Source organism: Sinocyclocheilus anshuiensis, unplaced genomic scaffold, assembly GCF_001515605.1.
Source record: "Sinocyclocheilus anshuiensis isolate Anshui unplaced genomic scaffold, SAMN03320099.WGS_v1.1 scaffold2042, whole genome shotgun sequence".
Taxonomy (NCBI): domain Eukaryota; kingdom Metazoa; phylum Chordata; class Actinopteri; order Cypriniformes; family Cyprinidae; genus Sinocyclocheilus; species Sinocyclocheilus anshuiensis.
Window position 1 is genome coordinate 36,358 of NW_015544246.1, and position 15,185 is coordinate 51,542.

At 35.8% G+C, this 15,185-nt stretch overlaps 1 protein-coding gene across 1 annotated transcript in view; it reads right to left on the bottom strand.

Annotated features, from left to right (window-relative positions):
• Window positions 1-13,905, bottom strand: part of LOC107697648 (ectonucleotide pyrophosphatase/phosphodiesterase family member 2-like) — a 45,071-nt gene extending 31,166 nt beyond the window's left edge. Inside the window, exons 1-15 of the mRNA XM_016498449.1 lie at window positions 13,863-13,905; window positions 13,321-13,423; window positions 12,150-12,305; window positions 11,587-11,712; window positions 10,199-10,259; window positions 9,627-9,724; window positions 8,885-8,964; window positions 8,507-8,626; window positions 6,601-6,656; window positions 5,411-5,476; window positions 4,971-5,043; window positions 4,566-4,674; window positions 4,351-4,476; window positions 3,726-3,757; window positions 3,165-3,292 (exon numbers count right to left, since the gene is read on the bottom strand). Of these exons, the coding sequence (XP_016353935.1) occupies window positions 3,165-3,292; window positions 3,726-3,757; window positions 4,351-4,476; window positions 4,566-4,674; window positions 4,971-5,043; window positions 5,411-5,476; window positions 6,601-6,656; window positions 8,507-8,626; window positions 8,885-8,964; window positions 9,627-9,724; window positions 10,199-10,259; window positions 11,587-11,712; window positions 12,150-12,305; window positions 13,321-13,423; window positions 13,863-13,880 (1,352 nt within the window). The 5' untranslated portion in view covers window positions 13,881-13,905. The remainder of the gene's footprint in view (window positions 1-3,164; window positions 3,293-3,725; window positions 3,758-4,350; window positions 4,477-4,565; window positions 4,675-4,970; window positions 5,044-5,410; window positions 5,477-6,600; window positions 6,657-8,506; window positions 8,627-8,884; window positions 8,965-9,626; window positions 9,725-10,198; window positions 10,260-11,586; window positions 11,713-12,149; window positions 12,306-13,320; window positions 13,424-13,862) is intronic.
• Between the last annotated feature and the right edge of the window lie 1,280 nt (window positions 13,906-15,185).

The following is a 15,185-nucleotide window of genomic DNA, read 5'->3' on the forward strand; positions in this document are numbered from 1 at the left end:
ATATTAAAAGTTTGTTTTATAGCAAAAGCAGATAACTCCCAACAGTCGATTTTTGGCAAAAGCAGTTAACTCCACACTTCATGTTTTCGAGTAAAAAAAAAAACACTCGTTTAATCTTTGTAATCTCCTCAGATGACAATGTAGATGCCTGACAAACGTTGTTGTTGTTGTTGTGATCATAAACTGTATGGATGTGATTACACGCAATACACAGAGCTCTTCCCTCACCATTGTAACGCTCTGCTTTTGCAAGGTTCTGTGAAAACGTTTCAGCTTTTATTTTCCTTTTTCGCCCTGAAGAAGATATCACAGGTTCATCAAGTTCGTCGAAATTATCCATCCTCGATCACTTTTAGTCAGCTTTGACGAAACTCTCAGCTAGCATGTGTTTTCAAAGTGAAAGTAGCCTTGTCACCTGACCTGAATACAGCGCGATGATTCGCTAAAATGGACTTATCGGCTTATGTTCAAAAACAACAAGGGCGCTTGTCGGCTTCTGCAGTAAAACGTGAACCTGCGATGCCTTGAAAGTGGACAAAACCGGTGTTCCGGTGAATTCATTTCCGTTTCCCTCACAGCGCATGCGCAGCTTCAATACGACAATCGTGACGTCATGATTTCGCCCAGGCGAAGCGAGTTTTAGTGGTTTTGCTGTCTTTTCGCAAGCACAAGGTTCATTTCACCATGTTCATTAGATAGCTAATTTGTAATTAAATACATGTATGTACGTAACGTCCTGTTCAATCGCTATAGAGTCAGATTTCCCTGCTAATTCTACCTTTGGCCTATTTTATTAAGTGTAACGTTTAGGCTACGATTAGACAGTTAAATTCCTTCGTCAGGGGCATTTTGTTCGGACGCCCATTTCCATTTTATTGTTTTTGTTGTGTTAGTGTGTGCGTGTTTCTGTTAAACAACTGAAGCCTTGTCAAAATAATGACAAATAAACTATATTGCACAATGACTAGTCTCTCTTTTATTATTTTAGGTAACGAGTGATTCTCCTGATGTTTTTTTAAATGTCATAATTACGTCTAACTGCTTTTATCTGCAGAACACTTTACACTGAAAACACAGGGGGAACAGATTTTTCCAGAGGCCTGAGAAAAGTGGTTCCCTCCCAGTATATTACCTTCTGAGGATTTATAACACAATACAGTGATACTGGTTATGTTTTTCAATGTCATAATTATGTCTAACCACTTTCATCTGCAGAACAGTGTTTTACATTGAAAACACAGGGGGAACAGATTTACCTGGATGCAGCATTTTTTTTTTGTCTAGATATTAATTTGTCATTAAAGTAGGCGACATGAATTAGAGGATTTAAAAAAAAAATATTGCAATGATTATTATTTTTAAATTCATTTAATAAAAGCTTGTTTAAGATGATTTAGTTTTAAAATTATGTTAAACAACTTTATCTGCAGAACAGTGTTTTTACATTGAAAACACAGGGGGAACAGATTTACCTGGATGCAGCATGTTTTTTTTGTCTAGATATTAATGTGTCATTTAAGTAGGCGACATGAATTAAAGGATTTTTTTTTTTAAATTGCAATTATTATTATTATTTTTAAATTAATTTAATAAAAGCTTGTTTAAGAGGATTTCGTTTTTTATATTACTGTGACTTAATTAATAAATGTGACAATAAATGTTGTTTATATACTCTTTTATAGAAGATTTAAATGATCTCTGTCATTTTTGTGGACTACGCATGACCCAAGTGATTCAGACGTAACACCTGCTTGGTTTGGGGACTTTTTATTTTATTTTTTAAATTAAACCTGTTCGGTCCTTGCTAAATTGGCAGTTGTTACAGGTTATTTTAATCTAATTTTGAGACAATTATGGTTATTTAACATATTGTATGATCTTTCAGATTACCTGTGATGGATGTGACAGGTGGTACCACCAGTCATGTGTTGGCAACCCACCAGTCAATAAAGAATATTATTGCCCAGCGTGTATAATCTGAGTCAGTATATTATGAAAATTTTGTAAATAGTTTTCGCTTGGTTTTCAAAATTGCACTTGTATTGACTTTTTTTGTGTTTCTAAGATTGTATATTTTAGTTTGTATGGTTTAAAAATTGCTTTTCTGTTGTACTGTATTGTACTATTGTATTTTTAAAAAGTGATTAATTTATTTTTGATTGTGATTTCCCATTGTTTAAACTTGTGCACTCACTGTTAACATTAAAAAGACCAGAACGTCTTGAAATTGTGTAGTTTTGTAAAAAAAAGGAAAAAAAAGGAAAAGTGTATCTTTTAAGATATGTTCCCCCTGTGTTTTTAGTGTAAAGTGTTCTGCAGATAAAAGTGGTTAGACGTAATTATGACATTTTAAAAACACATGGAGCATCACTCTGATACACACACACACACACACACACACTAACAACAACAATAACGATACAATGGAAATGGGCTTCTGAACAAAAGAATGCCCCTGACGAAGGAATTTAACTGTCTAATTGTAATGTATGGTGTTACACTTCATAAAACAGGCAAAAGTTAGAATTAGCAGGGAAATCTGAGTCTGACTCTATGTTGCGATTGAACAGTACATTAATACGTATTTAATTACAAATTATCTAATTAACATGGTGAAATGAACATTGCTTGCAGAAAGACAGCAAAACCACCATAAGTTGACTTGCTTAGCCGGGGCGAAATCATGACGTCATGATTTTAGTACTGAAGTTTCAGGGTTGCCAGGATATTTTTACACAAAAAAAAAACGCCCAATTCCAAAAACTACCGCGGACTTGGCAACACTGCGAAGTTGCGCAGGCGCTGTGAGGGGGAAACAGGGAAACTGAATTCACCGGAACACCGGCTTTTTTGACAAAACGTGTTTAGGGTTCAGATCGCGCTATATGTGGAGAATAATGCACGGCAATCAGCTCATTTTTTAAAATTTATCTTATGTATTTTTGCATTTTAGCAAATGTATCTTGTTTTAAGGACGTTTACAAGTTTTTATTAGAAAATAAATCAAAAGCACTCTTTAAGAAAATAATTTTTGCATAGTTAAGTATCATTAAGTATCTCTATCAATCAATCAATCAAAAAAAAAAAAAAAGGAAATTTTAACCATGACATTTTAACTATTTTAAACATGAATACTGAAAGTAATTATGTGGTAGGTAATTTACCGTGCTATGTGCCATTTCCTCTCAACCATCAAGTGAACCTCCTCAATTCTGTGGTTGTTGACATAATGCAAACGTTTGGGAAGATGCTGCTTCAAGTAAGGTTTGAAGTGCTGGTCTGGCTTTTTACACTGTAGGAGAACCAAGTTTCATGTTTGGTGAAGAAGAACAGTGCGTTCTGTACTGAAATAACCAGGGTATATTTTAATTGAAACCATTTAAATAATCAATATACAGTGGTCCCAAAATATATTGAGAGACTATTTGAGACTAAAGTCACAAATAATGCTAGATGTTCCTCAAAACTAACTTTGTTTTTAGGAACTATTTTTTGCAAAGAGTTCTATCCAACTTTTGAGTAGTTGTATGATGTCACATCAGTTCTACTCAAGATCACAGAGGTGTGGTAGCAGAGTAACCACAGGTGCAGGTCATCACATTAAGTATGGAGTCTCACTTAATTTTGACAAACAGAAAGTGTTTTCTTATAAAAAGGCTTAGTAAAGTATGATGTAAATTTTAAAAAGTACACTATTATAAAGTATTTTATAGAAAGTCACTCACCGTAAGGTTTGCTACAATTGCTTTTGCATCATCTAGAGAGAAACGAGAGATAAACTCAATTATTTTTATTCCTGATACTTTTAAAACAAATTAATTCCTAGAAATAGTGCACTGTAGTCTATTCTAATGTCCTCACTAAGTCACATGCTCTCAACACATTTTTCTCTTGTAACGTGACATGTAATTAACATCAACCAATAGCCCACACAGCCTAGGTGAAATCAGCCAAAAGGGGCCTTAAAGTTTAAAAAGACAAAAAGTTCTTTAGGCACAGGACGTATTGCATTTTGATTATTTATTTATTTTTTCTAAGGACTAATGTGTGCTAAGTTGTGATAAATAAATAAATAATAATAAAAAATGGTCAATTTGGTTTCATGGTCAATTTTGTTTAAAAAAAAACTAAAAACTTGAAATATAACAAAATTAGTAAAGAAAAATCAATCAATCAATCAATTTGTCAGATTAATTTGATGTGGATGAATCCAGGTTGTTTGAACACTAAGAATATATTTACATACAAACGCATAGAGATACTGTATTTCCTGTTCACAAAATCTTGTGATTTCTGATGCAACTAGGACAGGGCAGGCTAGAACTCTCATTCTGCTTTTTAATTACTAACATTTAGAGTTGTTTGAATTTCGGGCTCGGATTCTTCCCAGAGACCCAGGAATTAGGATGATGTCCTCAGTGTTGGACATGTAAGAGCTCAGGAACTCTGTGCGGTCACAATGAGCTTCCTCCATGCCTGAAGAAGAAAATATATATCAAATATTTAGAATTTATAATAAAATAGTATCATCCCTAGAAACCCCAATCCAGGTCTAAATGTGGTACCATGGTCTCCAACCAAGATGATATTGACACAACGGTGCAGTTTCATCTGTTTCAGGCCATTCATTAGCTGTCCAATCACCTTATCAATGTCCTTCAGTGCACTGTCAAGCTGTAGAATGAAACAACATCTGTTTAATGCTCAACATCAAAGCAACACCAGCAACATCAACAGTCTTCAAATTTCAAATTTGCTTGAAGCAAATTTTAATTCACACACTATGGAAAGTGAATGTAATACGTTTATGCAGTGAGTCTGTATTTGGGCTGACTTTGTTTGCATTACTGTTACAATTGTAGCATGATCATATATGTTTATGTGAGTAAGTGTGTGACTGAAGCAAGTGTGACAATGCCAGTCAACTGGTCTTCTAAGCAATTCAAATGTTTCCTGTACACTCTGCTTACCTCAGTGCTGTGGGGTCCTAGTTTGTGGCCATAGGAATCCAGCTGTTCAGAATGCATTGCATAAACATATGGCCTGCAAAAACACAGACACCTGTTACCTTTTAACCCAAAAAAAAAAGAAAAGAAAAAGAAAGAAAATCTACAAAAATCAAGTAGTGACAGTACTGCTGTGAAGGTCAAAGTTACTATAAGGCAAAGTCTAACCTTAAAGCAAATAAAATTTGATAATGTGACTTAAGATAACTCCATGAACCTAAAAAAAAGCAATACATGGAGAAATATCTTCCTGGCAAAGGTGCATGTCACATTCACTAAAAAAAAAAACAGAGTACTGAATTTTGTGGAGTAAATTTACGGTAATTCTGAACTTTTTAAATTAATTGTTCAACCAAATACGGAATGTTCACAAAGCATTTTGGAGGTGTTTAGTACATACTGACCTCTCCGCATCCGGAAGGTGAAGCCACTGCAACATGGTCAGAACTCTCCTTTCCAATGGAATGCCACTGTTAATGCACCACACATTAGAATTGGTACATATACATACTTTGTATATATAGCTGAAATATATAGCTATTTAAAGTGTATATAGCTGCAATTTTCTGAAAGGGTCAGCAGGGCAGTACACTTAGGCAAACCTTCAAGTTTAAGGCCTGCAGATATGCACGTATGTGGTTAAGAGTCTTAGAGAGTTTATGTAGGACATCGAGGGAGCAGGGAAGATTAGAAAGATTATCTCAATCAATCTCTACAGGAAACCCTTTTCCACTACCACCTCCACTCATCCTGACCTCCTGTCCAATTGTATCAACATTGGGTAAATTCATGCACTAAGCTCAGTCCTCCTCAACCTATGGGCTCAGATAAGAATGGCAAATTTAATTTCCTCATGGTTTAAGGCCAAAGGAAGTAGCTCTGAAAGCACTTTGCCCTTCCACTGTGCTGAATTTGGTATGCAGTTGACAAGCGCCTTGCATGTATGTAGAGCCTTTTCTCACAAATTACTAGCAAAACAGTTCAAGCTGTCTCTGTCTAAGTCTAAGTGAAAAAATGCAGTCTGAAGGCCCTCTGTGAATGCAGATGAGGGGACCTTTGTGTTTCAGTCCTAGGCAAGTCCAGGGCTTGCCAGAGAGCACATCAGAACAAAAACATTCATACGATTTCCTCCGTTTTATGAAATCTTGCAATTAACTTGCAATTTTGGCTTGAAGTACTTTTTCCAGCTGTATAACTAGATTTTCATGTCCTTTTAAGAAAATATGAGTGGTCCTTGCCTGTGCAAAACTTCACATGTCAATGCTTTGTGGTTTCTAGGGTGTTGTGGGTGTTTGTTTTACTAGCCCACATGCCCACCTCCAAGTCGCCATGACATTATGGTCCATAGATTTGATAAGTCCTCGTTCATTATAAGTGTATGGGATTTTTTCATACATTTAAACATCCACCAGGCTAAAATCGTGAAATGGCACACCTCTCCTCAATAGGCCACATGATTTGAGGTAGGCTACTGCTCATGTCCATAACAAACAATACGGACAAGTTATTTGATTAACCATGTTACAGAATTGAATTAAAAATTGACCTTCAAAAAGACATTGTTTGCATTTGAGTTTGGATCATGTTGACTTACACTGGCCAGAAAAACGTACCAGCCTTTACTCCCTGCTTCACTGCTGTTATCCAGATCTAGAAATGGAAGAAAAAAAGAGTTATCAAACAAAACGTGTTGTTCTGAGTCCTCTGTGTAAAAAAAGAGTTTTTCTTTCATATGCCAAAGAAAAACTCTTAATTCATATATGAACTAAACAAATTCTAGGGATCACAATTCACAAATGAGAGACAATTGTTCTATGTGTTGGTTAATTTTCACAAGTGTTTTAGCAAAACTGCAGCGACGACACTGGATAAGTTCCATCTATGATGGCCTCATTTACCGTCACAGATCAGTCCGTGGGGTATAGAATCAGCCAGAAGAAATAAAGTTCAGTGAAAACTGAAAATTGGCTCCAGCTGTTGGGTTAATAGCTGACAGATGTGTTGGAGATGTCCCCTTTGTTTTCATGTAGCTTGCACAAGATCCCACTGCTTACAGTTTCAGAACACTGTGTCACTGAGGTACTAGTTATAATTGTCTTTTATCTCTTGCCAAGACAATGGTTAACAGTTTAAAATGGTGACATCAATATGGCTCAAATTAGTCTACATATATGTACATGAGTGGACTGACCTTTGACAGTTGAAGTTTAAGTATATTTCAAATTCAAAGCCAGATATGATGCCAAGAATACCAGAGAGCACTGGGCATGTGTACAAAGTCTATTATGCCTGGAAAGAGCTAAATGTCAGGGATACTGTATAACATTTGTATAACATATAACATTTTGCAATATTACTGTTTTTTTCTGTATTTTTGATTAAATAAATGCAGCCTTGATGAGCATAAGAGACTTCTTTAAAAAAAAAACATAAGTCTTACTGATCCCAAACTTTTGAACGGTAGTGTATACACACAAATCAGACTCTGGTAAAGCATCTAATATAATATAATTAAATATTGCAAAAAATATATAACTTATTTTTCTACCATGATGCAGAACATCTTTCAATTTCGGCCCGTTTGTCACTCAAAGAAATTATATGGCCCCAAAATAACTTCTATAGATTGTTTAACAAAAAAAAAAAAAAAAAAACGCCCCTTTTAGACTTGTACTCTATTCATTTACTAACTGCTTGTTTTCTTTAAAAAAACAAACACTAGCTTCTCTATTCTTTTTGTATTTGTTTTCTTTGATTTATTATACAATTAACAAAAAGCAAAAAAGGCCTCTAACACTGGCTTGCTTTTATTATATAATAAATAAAAAAAAAACCTTGCTTGTATTGCGTTAGGCTAACTGAAAATTGTCACAGCACTTGCATATTGCTCTTTTGTTGATTTTGATTGTTTCCATTGTCCTCATTTGTAAGCCCTTTTGGATAAAAGCATCTGCTAAATTACTAAATGTAAATGTAAATGAAAATGTTTTTTAATGTTCTTATAGAACTAGGGCTGTCCCCAACAAAAGATTTTTCTAGCCAACTAGTAGTCATGTTGTAGTCACTAGTAATGTTAAAACAAGCAGCCATGGCTAACATTAGGCTACTACTTACGTGTTTTAAATGATAAGACATGTTCGTTGTTGATGAACAATAGACCAGCGTTTACCTGCAGAGTTTGGCAACCTTTTGAGGGTCATCCTTTACCCCCACTTTCGATTTTCTTCCTGACATGATTATTAGCACATGTATCAGCCAGACCAGAGGTGTTAACACATTTTCGGCTACTGGCTGTGCCAATTCATCAAATCCTGTGTTTTTTTTGTTTTTTTTTCTGCAACTAACTATCTAATGGAAATGTAGTTGACCAAGCCTCTTCTAGCTGACTAACATTTAGTAAACTATTAGGAGACAGCCCTATATGGAATGTGAGTACATGATGGCACAATTTCATTTTTGGATGAACTATCCCTTAAAAAAGGTATGGAAGGGCAACTCACAGGTTGTCCTCCCCACCATCGATGGTTAAGCTTTTCTTTCCCACGGATGTTAAAGTTGGCATCAAAGCCAGGGTCATGCATGGAGTTACCCACAATTCCATGCGACTCGGGATAAAGCCCCTAAAGCAAAGATAAAACAAAATAAATATGTTCAAGCAAACGGTTTAAGAGGCAACAGAAATAATATTATCATGTACAGTGGTGCTCCTAAGTTCTAATATGAATATCACCTCTGTAGAATTTGAATCCTACCAAAAAAGTGCACAAAAAAAAAGCATCCCCCCCTTTTTTTTTAAAGATAAACATCTTGCAGATTCTGCAAGGGGTATTTAAACTTTAAGCAAAATGTAACACAAAGTACACAAACTTAATACATACTGTTGTAATTGTATACAAATTTGGGTAGGTTTTGGTGGGGTACACAGGTCTCATGTATGGTGCGTGTGTTCCACATGATCCTACAAGAGAAATGAGAAATTAAGTCATTAGTAGAATCAATCAAAGGCATCAGTTTAGTACAATAAATGAGGTAATTTAGCACAGATGAAATACATGAACATGTTCTCTGAACAAGAATGTGCCCTAAGTTTACTTTGTCTGAGATCCTAAGTTTACCACAGGGAAACTCAATTGCAAAATGGATTTCTGTGTAGACTGTTGGCTAGTGTTTAGAGTTGTGTGTGTGTGTGTGTGTGGTCGAATTTGTGTGGTCGAATCAGCATTTTATTACTTTCATGATTATCAATCGAGCCACACAAATTCAGAATGTATTCTCAGTTTAATTTTAAACCTCTACTGCATGAAGACTTCTTGCTGCCAAATCCAAACACACACACACAAATACTGAGGACGCATCAAAACGTCCACAACTGCTTGGCTGTTTACACTGTTGATAAATAAACTATATGATCACACAGCTCTCTAGATAAAGTTGGACAGTATAACTATCCACATACATACCGTCTCAGCAAATGCTAATATATACAATTAATTGGGATTTATTTTTGATTAGTTAATCTGTACATTGTGTAATACATTTTATGTTTTAACTGATTGACAGCTTAGTCAATATTCATTTATATTCAGTTTGTTGATTTTCATGACAAGACATAAGTCTTACTGAGTTTCTCAATATTGGGGATCACCATGCTTCCTCTTTTCATGTAAGATGCACGAAAGCCATCAACAGACAACATGATGATCGGCGGCCGAACAAACCTAGATACACAGAAAGAAACATTAATACACCAATTACAAACAAAATTAAAATAATATTTGTTGCTAAAATTTGTCCTAATTAATAGTGGACAGGTAAGTCTTTAATTTGAATGCTCTTTTTATAACAACCTTTGATTCTTCCATAGGCACTATTCATATGATGAATATCATAAAAAAGTCACACTTCATGTGCATGCATTAACATGAATTGTTATGCAAATCACCCAGTTCTCCCAGATAGGTGTTTGGTCACACAGAAGCCCAATATCCATCTTTTAACTCTTCTTTTAACAGTGTTTGCCATCATTCAGCACTTCACAGCATTAAATAGATAAATTCCCTATGTTCTAGTATGTAAAGTACAGCTGTGACCTAAGATATAAGTGTTGTGGACTTAGTGTTGAATATAAAAGGTGGGATGGATGGGGAGCCCATTCAGTGATGTTTGTCACTGAAATCACAATTGTCTCTCACCCAGCTGGACACTCGTGGTTTTTAATCTCTTCACACTCTTCCTGCAACCAGGGAACATCACCTAATACAGGGAGGAAGTCAGTCAATAAAGCGTGAGGTGACAATCAAACATGTCTCATTTCCAGGAAATACAGAGCTCTTGCTCTACATTTACACACAAACATACCGAACCCAACCGTTTTATAACTGTAGTGGTCTGGCAAAAAGGTCTTAAGAAATTGATGGGAAATTATTAACCTTCATCCTTCCTTGATGGATTTTTTTTTTTTTTTTTTTACAATTTTTAAAAAAATTGAGTGTTCATTTGAGTGGTACAAGAATTTGTGACTTTTATTCCACTTGAATTTGGAACACACACACAAAAAATTGAGTGGATTCGAGGATTTATGTATGTGGCTGTAATTAAAAAAAATGTACAAATCCTTCCCTCCCGGGTCATTTTGACCCGACCATAGGAATGAATGGAATCTCGAAAAAACATTATTATTTTATTTTTTTATTTTATTTTTTTTTATTTTGTCACACTTGAACATGGATCACACACACAAAAAAATCGAGTGGATTCGAGGACTTTATGTGGGTGTAAAAAAAGTAAAACATCCTTCACTTGCGGGTCAATTTGACCCCCCATAGGAATGAATGGAATGTCGAAAAAACATTATTATTTGATTTTTTTTAAAAATACAAAATCTGACACAATCCAGACAAAATGTATATCCAAACAAAGAGCTGAGACTACAGAATATTCCCAAGGCATAAAACACTCACATACCCCCTCCGCCCCTACACGCACACACATGCACACAAACACATACAGGTGCATCTCAATAAATTAGAATGTCGTGGAAAAGTTCATTTATTTCAGTAATTCAACTCAAATTGTGAAACTCGACGACATTCTAATTTATTGAGATGCACCTGTACATGGTACACGCACACACATTATAACACTATAACACATTATAACACACATTATAGCACTGCATGATTAAGGTAAACAAGATAAATAAAAAAAATATAAAATAAAAATCACCAAAAAAAATCATGAAAAAACCTACATAAATATTAAGAAAAAAAATTATAAAAATGGATCAATATAAGCTTTCTGGGCAAAAAAAAACAAAAAACTTATCATTTTAGGCCTTCGGGTCATTTTGACCCGCGAGGGAAAGATTTGTTACAAAACACGAGGGAAAGATGAAGGTTAAAATATGCATGATGCACACTCTGGATCAAAAATAACAGTAATGGGTGATTGTCACTTTTAAATCAAAACAAATTCTAAATCCTCCACATTAAACTATTTCTGCTAAACATTCTGCTAATTACATGAAATGCATGTGATTTTTGTGTTTCCAGTTTGCAGAAACACTCTGAAAGCATCCTACCTTTGCAGAGAGACCTGTAGTTGGTGCAGCAGTCTCCTTTAGCCATGCAGTCCTCTGAGCAGTGACAGGCATGCTGTTCATTGCGAGTTTCACCACAGCGGTCTTTACGGCACTCAAAGTCCCCGGCTAAGGGCGCAAAAAATCAAACATTTCTTGTAGATAAAACCCAACCAATGCGAAATTAAAGGAAACCGTTACAGCAGCCTGGCAAACGCGATTTGAAGAACGTCTGTCTTTTGACAGACAAAAAGGACAGTGGGGTCCAAAATAAAAAAATAAATGCTTCATTAATTTGAGAACCATAAATTTGAGAAATCACGAATTTGAACATTTCTTAGTATTTGGTAGGCCCCAAGTTTGTGGAAAACCTAATGCATGTCATCAGCATGATTTGAGAATGCTCAAACATGAGTCGTGACCATATGTTCAAATGAGACGTCAATGTCGCAAATGTTCTTATTCAAGTGCAAAATCTTAAATACTTCTAATCATTTTCCATCATAAAGCCTCAAACGTTGTGTATATCCCAAATAAAAGGAAAAACAAATGTAGATAGGTCTTACCTGTTTTCAGGCAGTGCTCATCAAAGTCTGAGCAACAAGTATTGTATGTTTTGCACAGGTTGTCACAGCGACAGTTTGGGGGTTCACTTTCCACTAGTTCAAAGCACCTGTTTTTGCAGGAACCTGACAGGCTGCTAAAAGGGTGGTCAGAAAGAACTTCGAGGACCGGATAAAGTTTAAGGAAGAGAGAAGAGACATAGAACATAAAGATTAAAGAGATATTTTAAATCTAAAAACACACATCACCAAAAGACAAAAATTTGTTATGCTTGTGCAAACATTCGTAAGTGCTCTGCCCTGAAGCTGAAGACACATGTATGCAGTTCAATCATTCTAACCTGTAAAATCTCAAAGATGGGTAAAGGAGCTAAAATGTTCTTTGCGTATCTCAATATTGACTTAGGTTAGAGCAAATATTTCTTTAATTTCGATCACCAGTTGAGAGCAACAGAAAGTGGCTGTTTCATTAAATGTTCCTTGCACATTACTACTACCAACTTATGTGAACTGACATGATCACTTGATTTAAAAAAAAAATGTCTCAATTCATTTATACTGGAACATTTAAACGAACAAATGATGTTATGAAGTTAAATTGTAGCATGAACAATGAATCACTGAATGATGGATCAAGCTAGGTCAAATGCTCTTCTTTTGTCCAAGCTTGAATAAATTATATAAACTAGGCAGCAGGTAGTAAATGTCCCAATTGAGCCAATGGTCTTGGATTTTACACTGACACCCAGTTTGCTGCCACTTCGTAGTTCATTCTTATGAATAGCAGCCCACATAAACAGCCGCTACTATGGTAGTAGTTGTAGTAACTCCGTACAACATTCTTGGCCATGTTATATTACCCCTAGAGGCGTGATCCACTCCATGTACAATAAAACAGATTTTTCTAGATTAAAATATACTGCGATAGAATCCTTATAATGTCACTGAACACCAATTTTTTTTCCCCCTCATATGTACGTTTTTAATTAGAATACTGAATGCACATTTAGTATTAAACCCATACAAGTTGTAAATTCTGCCCTGCAACCACTGTAGTCATGTTTGTTATATATTAATTGCATACAGCTTAAATTTATAATCGTATAGTAATTTATACATTGAGCACACATATTCTAGTATAAACACATTCTGGTATAAAGAAGTATAAACCCACATCCTGAGAAAGACTCATCTGATGATCGTGCCTTGCCGGACCGTCTGACCACATAAGCCTCACACACAGGGCATCGCGAGAGAAGATATAATACGGAGAATACCTGCATACGGACACACCGTGGGAGAAGAATACATGGGTAAAGATAAAGCAAATGCACCTCATTCAACTTTTGACTGGAAAAAATGTACAATGCGCGTCAGTTCACATATTTCAACATATAGGACGACCGAGAAAATGCAATAGCATTCTTATTAGACTTAGCTTTTATGCCTGCGACCAAGAGGACAGATTTTCAAACTCCAAAACAGTCGAATATTTATATTTGCAGCTGCCAATAAAACTACCTTGTAAACGTTTTCATGAACCGTATTCTGCTAAAGTTAGGCTATTGAACAAATAAGAAAAATAGCGTTATAATGCTAAAGGGTCAAGGCATATTAATTACATCTATAAAATGCAATAAAAAGTCGACTGAACAAACCTTCTTACAAATAGAATACGTAAGCATTATATGAATACCAAAAAACATCTTGCCGTACCCATTTCAGTTGCAGCATGGTTGATGTGTGTCTGGTCCGACTCACTGACACACTACAGGCTCAATCCCATTTCTACCCCTTAGCCCTTCCCCTTACCCCTACCCCTACCCATCTGTTTCGCGCGTTCACGTGAAGGGTTAGGGGTGTCTCGATTCTCTTTTGGTTGGAGGTGTAGGGGTAAGGGGAAGGGCCAGATAGCCCTTCAAAGAAGATTTTTCGGGACCACACTTCAAACGAAGGGGTATGAGAATTATCTCAGCAATGCATACAACCGGCTAGCTGCAATGTCTGGCCGACAGGGGCGTATCTAGAGGGGTGGCACCGGCCCCCCACAAAATATGCTTGCCCCCCCTCAACAGCGCAGACTGATCAGAGTATAACATCTCACGTGTCGGCGCAGGGTATTCTTACTTCCGCCAGCATAGTAAGAACTATAGCTACCAGCATGGAGTTCACCGAAACGCTTGTACTACTGCCACAAATACGATTAGAGGGTGACTGCTGCTGTCTATTCTCGTACTCGTTCAGGTAGCGGCGTCTGGCATCTCAAACGAATTTACCGAATACCGATCGGCGAGATTTGCCGCTTGAAGTCGAGGGAGGAGTTGAAAACGGAGAACTGCAGTCACTGATTCCCGCGACTCTCGCGCACTGTTTGCTGTCTTTATTGCAGTTAGATGAAGTTGGTTAGATATATTTCTCAAATAAACAAACGTTTTAGACATTTACATGTGGTAACAGAAAGCCTTTTCATTCAGTAATTTATGTCCTGCTTAATACAGCGCTTGTATGTACAAGAATAGTTCAACATAAGCTTGTACTATTTAAATATCAATAAAATGGGGTCTATAATTTTCCGTTTTATTCATGTACTTCAGAAAAAAATATTAAATATATTAAGTTTATATGAAAAGCTTTTACAGTTAAAAACAGATGCCAGCATTTGTGTAAATAAATATAAAACGCATTCAGCTGTTTTTTAAAGATCACATTGCATATAGCCTATAATGAAAATAAAATACGATCGATCATATTAATAAATAATAATTCAAAAAGAAAAAACACGGTATACATGTAGTTAAAGCGAAATTGAATGAAGGAATTTAAGTAATTGTAGAAGTCCAAAGTTCTGTAGAACTACGCGGCTGTCCTTTTTGTATTGTTTCAATATTAAGCCATATTCTTGAACTGGATAATGAGTTTCTTTTCAGACCACTTGCCTTTATGGATGTGAAACTTGCCATGTAGTAAAACGATTTAAAGGGGTCATATGATGCTGCTAAAAAGAACAGTATTTTGTGTATTTGGTGTAATGAAATGTGT